Here is a 13,678-nt window from a genome sequence, read left to right as displayed (position 1 = left end):
ATTACCAGACCATATTACAATTTAAAAATATTGAATGAAGTAATTGAAAATAATTGTTCGGACGTACAATTGTATAAAAATTACAATTCACTGGCGTTTTAAAATCTTGAAGAGATACGATTCTACGCAAGAATATAAGAATTAGTTATCCTGTCAATTTTTTACATTCTAAAATAATTGACTGTAATCCTCTTAAACTCATAAAAGTTTGGATAATAATAATTCTGATAAGTAAAAATTAATCCTCCTGGCCATGTAAGTAATGTCCGATCGATTTAAGTGATTCTTATTGCAAAAATTTTAAAATTAGATGATTTTTTTATTACTCATCAAAAATACCATGGTCATTAATAAGATAATATGATTTTTATTATATTTACATTGATATTTCTAGTTTCTAAAATTTCAAATATTTTATGAATTTAAAATTTTCATATAATTAAATTTTAACATTAACATTTATTCATTTTGATGATTGAGATTTCATTTTCCAATTTACAAAAAAACAACAATTTCATTTTTCAAAATTGATCTTTTGAAACAATGAGAGAGGGTCAAAGTTGCTATTTGTCACTTTTCCACAAGAATATAATGGGGAAAAAGTTATCATATAGTTGATCTCATTCACTTAGGTGAGAGATGGATGTAGTGTAATGTGATAAACAGTGGGATTGCTGCTCTAAGTTCTAGGTTCGAGACACATTGGCTTCATTTTTCTCCTTTTTATTGACGTAAACTATTCAATTTTTGTGTTCTCCATTCAAATTTCAGAATTTTTTTTGCAGATTTCACGCTACATTCGAAGTTACCTTTTGTAACAACCACCACCGCCTACGAAAGACGAAAGTGTGTCACGATTTCACCCGGAAATCCGACGGTTGTTTAAGAGTAAGCACTTTTGGCACCTACTCTTGAAACAATTACTTTTATATCAATGAAAGTTTTAGTTGTTTTATTATTTAAATCAAAATTCATGATAGCCAAAATTCAAAAAAAAATATTTTCATAATCAATATATTGACATTGCAATTGTACAAAACACTTCCAAAGCTTATGTTGCCTTTAGAAAACCCAATAGATATTAATTAAATAGATATTCCTATTTTCGGAAAAAAAAACCAAGAAATTCAAGAGTTCCTCTGTCCCTTTTTACATGAGTGAAGATGGAGTTGTTGTAAACAGAAATTCATCAAAAGTGACACCTCAGAAAAGCTAAAATATTGAATTTTTGGAACTTTTGATAGAGCACGTTTTTAAATATTAATTAAAGTAAATGTATATTTTGTAAAGATTCTTTTTAATAAAAAAATAAAATTTTGAAGAAGAACACAAAATCTTCTGAAAAATAATATCACATAAACTCATATTATTTTCTAATATATAATATTTTATATAAAAATCAAATTCAATGATCTTAAAAGCGAAGGATAAACCTCACAATTTACGAATATAATGAGTGGGAATATAATGCTTATCTATCATAAAACCATATGAAATATCAATTTTGCTTTACGCCTAATTTTTTGACGACAATTAGCAAAAAATGTTAAAATGTTAACACTCAGTCCATTTGAATATGAAAAATAAAATTGACTTTGATTAAATGTTTATTTATCATGCAATTCTTCTTGCGACCAAGATTTGAATAAAAGTTCAAAAAATAAGATAGCTTAAAAAATAATATACGGTAGTGTTTACTAATAGATGAATAGTATATAAATTCTATTAAAATGGATTTGATCCAAAAAAATATAAAACCAAAAATAATTGTTATAATTTAAATGAAGAAGTAATTTAAAACGATTTTATTTATGATCAAATTTTATATATTTTTTTGGATCAAATCCATTTTAATAGAATTTATATACTATTCATCTATTAGTAAACACTACAGTATATTATTTTTAAGCTATCTATTTTTTGAACTTTTATTCAAATCTTTGGTCGCAAGAAGAATTGCATGATAAATAAAACATTTAATCAAAGTCAATTTTATTTTTCATATTCAAATGGACTGAGTGTTAACATTTAACATTTTTTGCTAATTGTCGTCAAAAATTAGGCGTAAAGCAAAAATTGATATTTCATATGGTTTTATGATAGATAAGCATTATATTCCCACTCATTATATTCGTAAATTGTGAGGTTTATCCTTCGCTTTTAAGATCATTGAATTTGATTTTTATATAAAATAGTTATATATTAGAAAATAATATGAGTTTATGTGATATTATTTTTCAGAAGATTTCATTCTATATGCCTATGAAAAGTACTCTCAAAACTAAATTTTTCCTAATTATAATTAAATCTAGAATATTGTGTTATGCTTAGTATTATTTCATTTTTCTCATTCAATTTAGAATTTACAAATGTCAAAAAATTGAGAGCTGTCACTTTTGATGAATTTCTGTTTATTACAGAGTAAGTATAATTCGATTCTTTTTGTGTTGCCAAATGATTCTTGAATAAAAGTGACAAAATTTGTACGTTAATTTATTTCAAACATGAGAAGAGGCATGACTTTAGCTGAAAACGCAGAAACAGTTCCAAAGCCTGCGGAGCAAGCAATAATTAAAGAAACTATCAGAGACCCGCTTGTAAAAGCAGTTGGTGAATGGTTAATTCAACAAAAACCAAAAATTCATGCAAATTTTAATCTATTCCTTGAAGAAATTGTTAATTCACCGATTTTAGATGAAGTACCTCCAGCTACACAGAACGTTGCTGAAAGAAATGCAAAAGATATTCTTCTTCACAAATATCACTCAGTTATCCATCGTGTTTTAGAAAATGATATTGGTCAATATGCTGATACTTTGAATATTTTATCGGGTTATTTAGCCAGATCAAATGTTATGGCTTCAATTCCAGCAGTTCGTGATCCAACTCCGAAACTCCTTAAGGCTATAGCACAAGAAGATCATTTATTTACAGGATCAAGAGTCGTTAAGCATGATATGCCTAAGCCAAAATGTGCTGGAGTTGTTACAAGAGAAGTTTTGAATCAAATGAACTCATTTGAAGTCACAGCTAATACCAGAGCTAAAAGTTGTAAGCCAACAAGCCAGTATAAGTCTCCATTTGCTCAATTCCCAGGAGGAACCCAAATGGAGACAACATATCAGGAAACTTTCCATAAATACGATGAAGATGCTAGACCAAAGGTCAATTCTGTTTTCAATGTTTTCAATGCACCTACATGCATTTAATTTCATTCATAATCTGTTTTTTTCGCATAAATTTCATATTTCTCATAAATTTCTGAACTTTTTTTAGTTAATATAATAGCCTACTGGTCTTCTAATTTTAGTAAATGAGCTTCTAAATTTACAGACATTATCTAAACATTAATCAGACTGTTAATATGAAACATAAGCGCCATACAACTATTCTTCATTATGTATCACTTTGCAGTTCTAAATAAGTAGTAAATTTTCCTTCTTTCGTAAAATATTCATTCTTCATGAAACATTAAGGGATCACTGCCTTAGTTTACAACTATTCAATTTTTAACATTTGCTTTAAAAATGGTATAACAACAAAGAATTAGCGACCAATATTATGAAATATATAATCAATGATACAATACTATCTTATGTGCAAATTTTCGAAAAAAGTATTCAAATATCTAGTGTGGTGAAGCGCAGAAAGTCCTCTAGATTTGGGTTGTTGACTTTTTTCAATAATGAAGATATAGACTCTTAATCATATTTAAACATATTATTTTAAGGGTTTCGTTTTGCGAAAAAAACGTACAATACGCAATTTCGCTAAAAAAACATTTAGCTAGCAATTTCGACATTTGACTCCACTCAAGACGTCACTTTTTTAATTTTGCGGTATCATATTTTTGGAAAATCTTTATGAATATTATATAAAAAGTCTCTTTAATATCTATATTTCATATTTTTATCGATTTTTAAAGTTTTTGCGAAAAGTATTCAATTATTTTTGCTATTTGGTCGTGTAAATGTCAGATTTGCGACATTTTCTGATATGATATTCAGATTCTACGTTGATAATAATGCTTATAGAACCCTCTTGCTATTGTGTCAAAATTGCGAAACCGATAGCAAAAATATCTCGCAATATCAAAATTGAGATATTGAGTGAATTATGCATTATAGAGATTAAAAATCTGATTTGTGAAAACATCTCATCAGTTTCTAGCTAATTCAAAAATCTTTACTATCTTATTCGATTAAAATGAAAAGGGAATGGTTTCATTATGCTTTAAATGACAGCCTTATAATATAATCATAGTTTTCGCTCAATATGCAGCATTTTTTTTCGAAATCTATGGTCAATATCCTAAATACTGATTGCTTTGCATTCATATCTCTTACATTTTCTATACCCACATCAATATTCATTGCTATTCCTATCTTTTTCATTTTTGTTTGTTTCTCATAATTTCTCAAAAAACATGATAACTTGATATTTGTAAATATCATACTTTATAACGTAAATAAGAATTTGACCTATTAAGAAAAGCAGTAATGAAAAGAAAATCTGAAATTCATAAAAATTACAAGTTTCTGATGACAATTAGCTTAATTAAACCAGGTACAAGATTATATAGGGTGTCCAAAGGTGCGTTTAGCACAGCGCTCTATATGAGACTATTAAAGGAGATATATGCTGATTATAAATATATAATAAAAAATATGAATATATGTATATGATGAGTATGTTGTATTTTGGCGCCATGCCAGGATATAAAATGAATTTTGAGACAAGAGGCGGTTTCGCGGGAAATTTTGGCGGGATTTTTTTCATTTTTTTAATGAATCATAAAGAAAACATCCTCGCTCTTGCAAAAAAATGCAAAGACTGTAAAAAAATCTACTAGACATTGGTAAAATGCTTCGGTATGGATGCTCCTAGCTATTCCACTGTAACGTATCATGTTAGGATGTATCACTTCATGAACAAAAAGGCGCCCATCATAAAAATTGACAAAAAATCGCCGGATCAAAGAAAAATCAAAGCAATTCTTCAAGCGCTAGATGAAGACCCAAGAGCATCACTCAGAAGGATAGAGGAGATGACAAAGATACCACGTACAACAGTCAGTTATTATCTGCACAATTATTTGAACTACAAACTAGCGTATACACGTTGGGTTCCGCACAACCTTAATTCAGTTCAAAAAAAATCTAGAGTCCAATCTTCGAAAGAGCTCCTCTCTATATTGGGTGCGTATCAATCCAAGAAGTTTCGCTTTTTAGTAACAGGGGACGAGTCTTGGTTTCAATATGCAACAGAAGCCAAAATCATGTGGATCCCGAAGGATGAAAATCCGCAAACATTCCCGAAGAAAAAAATTGACACACCAATGATGATGTTGTCGGTTTTTTGGGGCGTGAATGGCATCATCGCAATTGATATTCTTCAAAAACCTAATACGATGAATGCTCAGTATCTAATTGACAATGTTCTTACTCAAATTTTCAATTCTGATGAGTTTGAGAAATCCAAACAACAAAAACAAAAGTTTGCAATTCATTTTGATAATTCAAGAGTTCACAAAAGTCATAAGGTAATGAATTACTTGGTGGAAAACAATGTCAAAGTTGTTCCAAACCCAATTTATTCACCTGATATTGCACCCTCTGACTTTTATTTATTCGGCACGCTAAAAAAGAGAGCTGAAGGACGCGAATTCGCGAGTCCAGATGATCTTGAAAATTTTGTAAGAGAGCAATTTGAGCAATTTTCTCATGATGATTTAAAGCGTGTCTTTCAAGCCTGGATCGATCGCTGCGAACGCGTGATTGAATCCAATGGTGATTATATTTAAATAAACGTTATATATATGTAACTTGTTTATTTCTATTCGCAGTATTCAGGTTTGTGCTAAACACACCTTTGGACACCCTATATAATTGTATTTTCTATCCAATTATCCATATAATATCTTATCCAGAAAAAAAACTTGATCAATACAAAATGATTTTTTAACTAGTAAATAAAGTATTTTCTTTACACACACATTGTATATCATAGTTTTTTTTGGTTTCGCAAAACATCCAAAAACAAATATGCTATAAAAGTGACAATTTTAGCAAAACGAAACCCTTAATTATTTCAATAAAAAATGAACATCGGATGGACCAATTTTGAGAAATCTTGATCAGCGGGCTCTAGTTAGTATACAATAATGTGGTACCAAGGGTCTACGCCCCTCGGAACCCCATTATTAGTTTTTGACAAAATTAACGATATCGTAAATTTACAAATAAACGTTATCAGATATTACAGGCGTGTATATTTAAAAATAAAAAATTAAAAATTATTAAAATAAATTTTATAGCTTACAAAGTTTTTGCAGCGCTTCCCATTGCTGTGCTTCACATAATAATTCATAATCTTCACTATCGCTTTCTTCTTCATCTGATTCATAATCATCACCATAATTAATGTTGAACAATTGAGACAATTTTGATAAAGCTAATTTTACTTTTCTTCCTTTTGTATCATATGCTACTATAAATTTTCCATCATGTTTGTAATCATAAACACTTAAACTAATTTTTCCTTTACGCGCACATATTTGATAAAATGCATTTTCTTTAAGAACGAAGAATAAGTTTTCGAATTCGTGATTATTGTAATTCTTGATTTCAATTATTCTGCTCATTTATATAAAAATAAAAAAATAATTTTTGAAAAATAAATTTTAAAAATTAACGTTAAAATTTTTTTATTTATTTTTTTATCATAGATTTTAACACCCAGAGTAAAAAAAATAATTTTTTAAAAATAAATTAACTCAAAAATTTTTTAATTTCTGTATATACTAAATTTTTTCATAAATGATAAAATTAATTTAGACCCTTTGGGTCTCGCCGCTACGCGGCTTAGGGTATATCTAACCCGATATCTAACCTCATTTCTAACCTTGTGAATTTTCTTATAAAGTTGCGATAGTTGAATTCAGTAACTGAGCCTCAAGGAAGAAAACATCCTTTCCGTCTTCGGGTAACACAACGGGGCATTTATGATCATGTGTAGAATACATATCAATCCAAAACTCTCTATTATTTCCTGATAACTTATAATATTTAATATTTGTTAATGGTGATGATCTAGTATGTCCAATAAATTCATTTTCAACCCCTTTAGCGATATTTGAATATAAAATGACTTGTTTTCTGTCCCATACATTATATGTTATTATTGGTAATAATACTGTTCGTTCTTCTCCTGGTTTATAATTAAATACATTCATGAAGTCTTCATTATACTGAGAAATTTTAAAACCTATCCTAAAATCACTTTGTCTCTTTTCTGCTATTTCATTAAACGGTGAGTATATAACAAATGTGCATGTATGTGAATCATCTATTTGTTCAATAAATTCATAATGAAAGTCTATAATTTGTGGTTGAATTCCTTCTTCTTTTAATTTATCAAGATACACATTTAATCCTTTCACTTAATTTCCTTTGTGGTTTTTGTGGTTTTTCTTCGGCTTTTGGTGTCTTTAGTTCTGTTAATATCTGCTCACGAATTTCTTTTTTGATGGCTTCAATATCTAATCCCTGACTCATTTGATTACCGATAAAAAATTCAAAATTTAAAAATTTTATTTGAATTAAATATGAGCCTATCAAAATCTGAGAGACAATCGATTATATTAAATGATGCAAGAGGAATTCAGCATCCATTATATTATGTATCAACAAGTAAAGATGGAAAAATTTATGTAAGAAAAAGACGAGTTCCATTAACGAATTCGGAAACTGATAAAATTGATATTAAACCTCCTCCATCTGAAACGAAATCAGAGCCTAATCCAGGACCTTCGGTCTTGGCGCAGAGCGCCGAAATAAAATCAGAACCTAAACCAGAACCTAAACCCGATGTACTTTCGATAACGAATCAAGAATTAATAGCTAAATTTGTAAATTTCATTGAAAAGCAAACGGAATCAAAAAATCCAGACCCACCAGTAAAAGAACAGGAAACCAAAATTAATGAAGAGTTTGTTAAAAACGTAAAACATGAAATTATTGAACAAAAGAAACAAATTCCTCAACTAAGAAGAAGAGTTAGAATATTAAACTAAATAAATATTTTTATCTAACATAAAACATGCAAAACGAACAGCATAACGAATTTACACCAGCTGAACATATCCATCAAATTCGTTCATATTTTGATGTAATCGATAATGCAATTAATATTGGTGATACTAATAGAAGATATATCGATGCTAAAATTCCATCACAACCAGGAAGCGCAAAGGATCATAACTGGGTCACATTCAATTTATCTCCGCCAGGTGAAAATATGCTAGACCTTTATAACACATTCCTTACAACTACCTATAAAAGTAAATATATCATTGATAATGCTATTACTGGCTCATCAATTCCAAATACTAATTCTCCAGGTTTCTTTGGCGTTTTTGATGAATCAATTTACACCATTAGCGCTTATCAGTTATTAGCAAATGGAAGAGTTATTTATAGTCAGGATAACGCAAGAGAAGAAGCATATATCATTTCTAATTCACAGACTACAGAACAAATAAAGAAAGTTGATGTTTTCTCAAAAACGAGACATAAAGATGTATGGAAACGTTCTGGAACAGTTCGAACAGGTCAAATTATCTCAGGACCTTTAGCTGCAGGAGCTGAAATTAAAGATTCCATGTCGTAAATTCCTTATTCTAGAAGTTATTAGATTTATTCCTGCTTTTGCAGGCAACATTCAGTTAAAGGTTAAATTTAGTAGCGATGCATTCCAGGTAACAGCACTGCCGGTAGAAGATATTTTAGCTCATAATCCTTCCTTAATCAGTCAGGTAAAAGATAATTATGACCCACCAACTAATAAATTTGTTCCATGGAATGAACCATTCAATATGATAACAGCAGTTTCTAAATCAAATGGTGAAATTACTGTTTCAACAGTTGAACAAAGATTAACGAAGAAATCAGCTGAATTCATTGATTGCTTCATTCATCCTAAAGCATTTTCACTCGATCCAAATATTTACACTGAATTAGTCGATCATTATACATTACAAGCTTTATGTTTTCCAATTAAAGTAATGGACTGGATTCCTATGGACGGTTCGTTCAGTAAAGGTTCACCATCAGCAACGTTCACAGCAGCTTATACACCAATTAACGTTAAAAGCATTTGGGCTTTATTTAGGAAGAATGATAATTATATCGTGAATTTCGAAAATCCTGATAAAATGCTTGTAATCCTAAGTCTTCAATCGTGCAAAATACTTCATTCATGATACGTTTCGACATAGATAAGATATTAACACCTAAGGGGCAAAAGTTAAAGTGTCTGCAAATGCTTTTAGTTAGTTTGAAAATAGTTTTATCCGAACCATCTAAACCTTCAAATTTAATGATGTGGTTATAATTTCTGATGGCATACCTAACAGCATCTTTATCATCAATGATTTTAATTTTCGACTCTATCGGGGACAAAATAGTTTTTCCATAAATACTGTTCAAAATTAATTTAATATTTTCTTGTAGCGGATTTTCTTCCTTCTTATACTTTAATCTCAATTCAAACAATTTCTTTACTTCATCTCTTATTCTAAAATCTCTTTTTTCATCGTAGTAGTAACCCTGTAATACTTCGCAGCTGATGCCCTGATATTTTATTAAATCCTGCAAAGCTATGTGGTCCACATACATTAAACAGCATGTGTTAGAACTTCTTGGAACCTTTAGCTCCGGGTTTAATTCTGGATCTACTGTTATTAATGGAAAGTGCCTTTTAATCTTAATCTCGGTTATTTTTATTAAAACAAAGAATCCGGAAATGAATTTCTCACCTTCAGGCTCGCCCTGGTCATCATCGAATAAATGTTTTAACAAATATTCACTGTTTAACATTTCTTTCTTCATAACCTTTGGAATTCCTTCTAAAGTATAAAGTCTCGCATAGCTGAGGATATAATGAAACAGCATCGAAGTCAGCAATGAGTTTCTTTTCGCTCTTTTGTTTCATGTTATCTGACAGCATACATCTTCCACCTTGAATACAGCGTGAAATAAATTCTCTTGGTTTATTTGAAAGGTCATATAAATTTCCATTCGGGAAATATACTCTGTTTTCGAAAAGTTTGTTAGCGATTGAACAAATGCTAACGTAATCATAAACGTTTAAATCAAACTCTTTCAATATATCATTTCTGAACTTAACAAAACCTTCTCTTAAAATCCTTACGTCCTGTTTGCAATAAAATGAGCTATATTTTTCTAAATCGAAATGGTTTTCATCTATTCTGCAGTTTTCGATTAAATCTATGTTTTTCATGAACGTTTCAATATCTTTTACAAACTTACACGCTTCAGAAATTACGCCAGTTTTGTTATCATTAACTAATAAAGAGCTTGAATAATATTGATACGGAAATACTTCCTTTTCACCACACTGCAAATGAAACATTTCAGGAAATAGTTTAAGCTTCTTATTTATAACAGTGTATGAATCTTTAATAATGATTGCTTTACCTTTATATATTCCCGTTATCTGCATTGTTCTAGAACCCTTAATAATTGGTGTTCCGCTAATTTCTGTTAAATGTCTTAAAATGAAATTGATATCATAACTGAGGTTATGAAAATATATTAAACTTTTATCAGGAATTCTTTCTAAAAATTTTGTTGCACAATTTTGACCCCAAATGCTTTCGCTAATCTTTCCATCTTCACTATCATAACAAATGTTAAAGGCTTTATGAACTCCATCAGTGCTACATTCAAAGTCAGCGAAGAAAATGTGTTCAGGAATGAATTTTTGTTTTGATTTATCACTATCTTTACTTTCAGACTTTTTCTTTAACTGAACACAGTAGTTCGGGGTATAATTTAAATCTTTAAACGGTGCAAGTTTTTGTTTATATAAATCTGTTGTATAAGTGAAAAGTTCACCATAAGATAACGGTTCAAAGTAATTGCACTCTCTTAATGTTTTCAAAATATCCCATAAAGGAGTTGTTCGCGTAGAATCAATAACAAATCTATTTTCCCTTTTCTTATATATTTTCATTTGACGCTCAATATTCCAGCCGCCTAATGATTTGAGAATTTCGTTATAATTTATGATAAAATATGTTGTCATAGGTAATCTTTCATTTAACATGTAATGGTCTTCAACAAGAAGTAAGTCAATAGTTCGAACAGTTTCACATTCTTTTGGTATATATCTCTTTATTTCATTATGTCTAGAGTCATTGAAATAACCAATGGTAACATTAAATGCTATGCCTGTTGCGTTAGAAATTTCCTGAATCTTACTTTGTGGAAAATCTCTAACTCTAATAACTTCACGCATGTGGTCTACCGTCTGCTCATCAACTCCAGCCTGAATGCAAGCATAAACGAAGCAGTTATCTTCTGTCATCAACTTAGCAGTTCTTTTGTTAAGTTCATTGAAAATTTGATAGCGTTCAAGATTTATAGGTAATCTGCAAAGATACTTCCAAAACTCACCACTTCTCTTTTTATTCGTTCTCTTTTCATCAAGAATTTCATTCCAAAAATCATCTATATCCTGTTTATCTCCTATTTCTTTAAGTCTGTTTAATAATCTTTGCTGACGTGCTGTTAATTTACTTTCATCTCTTTTTTCTCTCTTCTGTGGCTTACCTTTCTTAATATCGCTCATCGTTAATCCTTCATATTCAGTTAAATCATACATTTTAATTTCTTCGAGGTTCTTAATATTTGTCATGAAGAAATCATAATGTTTTTCAATTATTCCGGCTGCGTTTGCTTCAATCTCTGTTATAAAGTTTTCTTGCTTTAACTGATGAAGCAAAGCTCCGATGTTCTCGATATTCAATGTTGAATTAGTAAATTTACCATCGAGTTTATAACAAATCATCCATTTTTGCTGTGAATTTACTTTTATCTTCTGCAGAAGCCTAATAAACATTTTACCGAAACGTTCATGTAGGTAATTTCTGTTTTCTTCATTGAGTTCACGAATATTAAAATCTATGATTCTATTTCCTGCTTTAACATTTTTGCGTTTATTATTTTCATCCTTCTTTAACCATTTTTCGTCATCAAGAGCTTTATCGTCTATAGATTTAATAACTTCGTTTGCTTTGCGTAATTGTGCAATTGCTTTTGCATACTTTACAGCTATATTTTTCTTTTCTTCATCGCTTTTCTTCTTTCTCGTTTCACCTACATCAACATTCATCATATCATGAATTTCCTGCCTTACTTCCTTCGGTACTGTTTATGATATAAATTAACCTGAACATCATTTAAAGGAAATGTTTTGTTATTAATGTAATCATTGATTTTCTCGTAAGTGACTACACCTCTGTAATCATTGAGGTATTTAGCTAATGAAGATTTGTTAGTCGCATATCTTTTGCTAACTTCAATGTCAGCATCCTTCAATAACTTCTTAATTTCTTCATGGTCTAATCTAGATAGCTTTTTATACATCTTTTATGGAAAATAAAAAAAATATTTTCCGTAAAAAATATAATTTAAAAATAAACTTAATTTTTTAAAATAATTTATATTTTTAATTTTAATAAAATAATGTCTGATACAAGTTCTATTCATACAATGCTCTCGCTACTGCTGTTAAGGGTGAATTCATAAATGGAAAAAACGTGAACGTTATATTCAATAAAAAGTTTGTGAAAGAATCTAAATACGGTCAGTTCGTTAAACCATACGCTATCATTATTGACAGAAAACGTTACACACCACATGAAATAGCAGTATTACTTAAACAGAAAGGAATATTTGTAAATATCAAAGATACACATTATACGATTATGAAGAACTCTAACGTTGAATTTTTCAGCATCGCCTTAGATTTATCGCAGCAGAAAGAATACAAGAAAGGTGAAGTAGTTGTGAAATATTATCCTTCATCTCTGAAGACGATAACGAATAAAGATATAATCAATAAGCTCCTACCAGTAATTGAGGAAGCAACAATTGAATATGATGAAGAAGGAACGGAAATGATTGAGGAAATAGACCCTGAAGCTTTATAAGAAAATTTATTTTTGAATAACTGAAGGTGTCACCACGTCACCATGTGTCACCAGGTTAATTAACTTCTCTTAAAAATGATGGCAGCATGACATTTAGACAGCAGGACGAAAGGAGGGAGGCATTTATGAATTATTTTTGAATAACTGATGGTGTCACTACGTCACCATGTGTCACCTGGTTAATTAACTTCTCTTAAAAAGTATGACAACATGACATTTTGACATCACAGCAGGATTAATGCAAAAATAAATTCAAATCATACTTTATAAAGCTTCATTTACAGGTATTTCATCGTCAGTAAATGAATCCTCATTATCGTTTGGTTCAACCTGTTTATATAATCCTTTCATTTCTTCTTTCAAAACATAACACCATGTTTGTTTACCATCTATTCTTCTCTGTTTCCTTTCACATTTATCTTTAATGCTCATTTGAAAGTTTTTGTCTTTCATGTCTGATGGTTTGCAGCATAGAGCATTTTTACACGTCATACCTGCACACAATTCATCATAATGTGTATTTATCCATTCATCTAAAGGATTTGTTGATAATTCAATTAAATCTTGTTTGGCTTCAGTCATCGGTATAATTCGTACATTAAATGATGAAAGGTCATATTGCATAAAATACGTCAGTAAATTATCATAAAATTCCTTAGT

At 29.7% G+C, this 13,678-nt stretch overlaps 5 protein-coding genes and 2 pseudogenes across 7 annotated transcripts, besides 4 other annotated features; 6 read left to right on the top strand and 1 right to left on the bottom strand.

Moving 5' to 3' along the window:
• Positions 1–1,170: 1,170 nt before the first annotated feature.
• Positions 1,171–1,208: a mobile genetic element.
• Positions 1,209–2,380: 1,172 nt separating this feature from the next.
• Positions 2,381–2,417: a mobile genetic element.
• Positions 2,418–2,495: 78 nt separating this feature from the next.
• On the top strand, positions 2,496–3,476 carry TVAGG3_0943470 (uncharacterized protein; the record flags this gene model as incomplete). Its single annotated transcript, XM_001301402.2, has 1 exon — positions 2,505–3,209. The coding sequence occupies one exon, from the start codon at positions 2,505–2,507 to the stop codon at positions 3,207–3,209; it is 705 nt and encodes a 234-aa protein (XP_001301403.1).
• Positions 3,477–4,579: 1,103 nt separating this feature from the next.
• Positions 4,580–5,883: a mobile genetic element.
• Positions 4,676–5,803, top strand: TVAGG3_0943460 (annotated as a pseudogene). Its single transcript has one exon. A coding segment is annotated over exon 1 (1,128 nt).
• Positions 5,884–6,918: 1,035 nt separating the features above from the next.
• Positions 6,919–13,678: part of a mobile genetic element that runs on past the window's edge.
• On the top strand, positions 7,607–8,074 carry TVAGG3_0943430 (uncharacterized protein; the record flags this gene model as incomplete). The annotated part of the gene is made up of 1 exon (XM_001301401.1): positions 7,607–8,074. One exon carries the CDS (start codon positions 7,607–7,609, stop codon positions 8,072–8,074), a length of 468 nt encoding a protein of 155 aa, XP_001301402.1.
• Positions 8,101–8,670, top strand: TVAGG3_0943420 (uncharacterized protein; the record flags this gene model as incomplete). The annotated part of the gene is made up of 1 exon (XM_051252999.1): positions 8,101–8,670. The coding sequence occupies one exon, from the start codon at positions 8,101–8,103 to the stop codon at positions 8,668–8,670; it is 570 nt and encodes a 189-aa protein (XP_051078573.1).
• Positions 8,876–9,262, top strand: TVAGG3_0943410 (uncharacterized protein; the record flags this gene model as incomplete). The annotated part of the gene is made up of 1 exon (XM_051252998.1): positions 8,876–9,262. The coding sequence occupies one exon, from the start codon at positions 8,876–8,878 to the stop codon at positions 9,260–9,262; it is 387 nt and encodes a 128-aa protein (XP_051078572.1).
• TVAGG3_0943400 lies at positions 12,552–13,018 on the top strand (annotated as a pseudogene). Its single transcript has one exon. A coding segment is annotated over exon 1 (467 nt).
• On the bottom strand, positions 13,283–13,600 carry TVAGG3_0943390 (uncharacterized protein; the record flags this gene model as incomplete). The annotated part of the gene is made up of 1 exon (XM_051252997.1): positions 13,283–13,600. The coding sequence occupies one exon, from the start codon at positions 13,598–13,600 to the stop codon at positions 13,283–13,285; it is 318 nt and encodes a 105-aa protein (XP_051078571.1).

Source organism: Trichomonas vaginalis, chromosome I, assembly GCF_026262505.1.
Source record: "Trichomonas vaginalis G3 chromosome I, whole genome shotgun sequence".
Taxonomy (NCBI): Eukaryota; Parabasalia; order Trichomonadida; family Trichomonadidae; genus Trichomonas; species Trichomonas vaginalis.
This window is presented reverse-complemented; position numbering and strand designations above follow the sequence as displayed.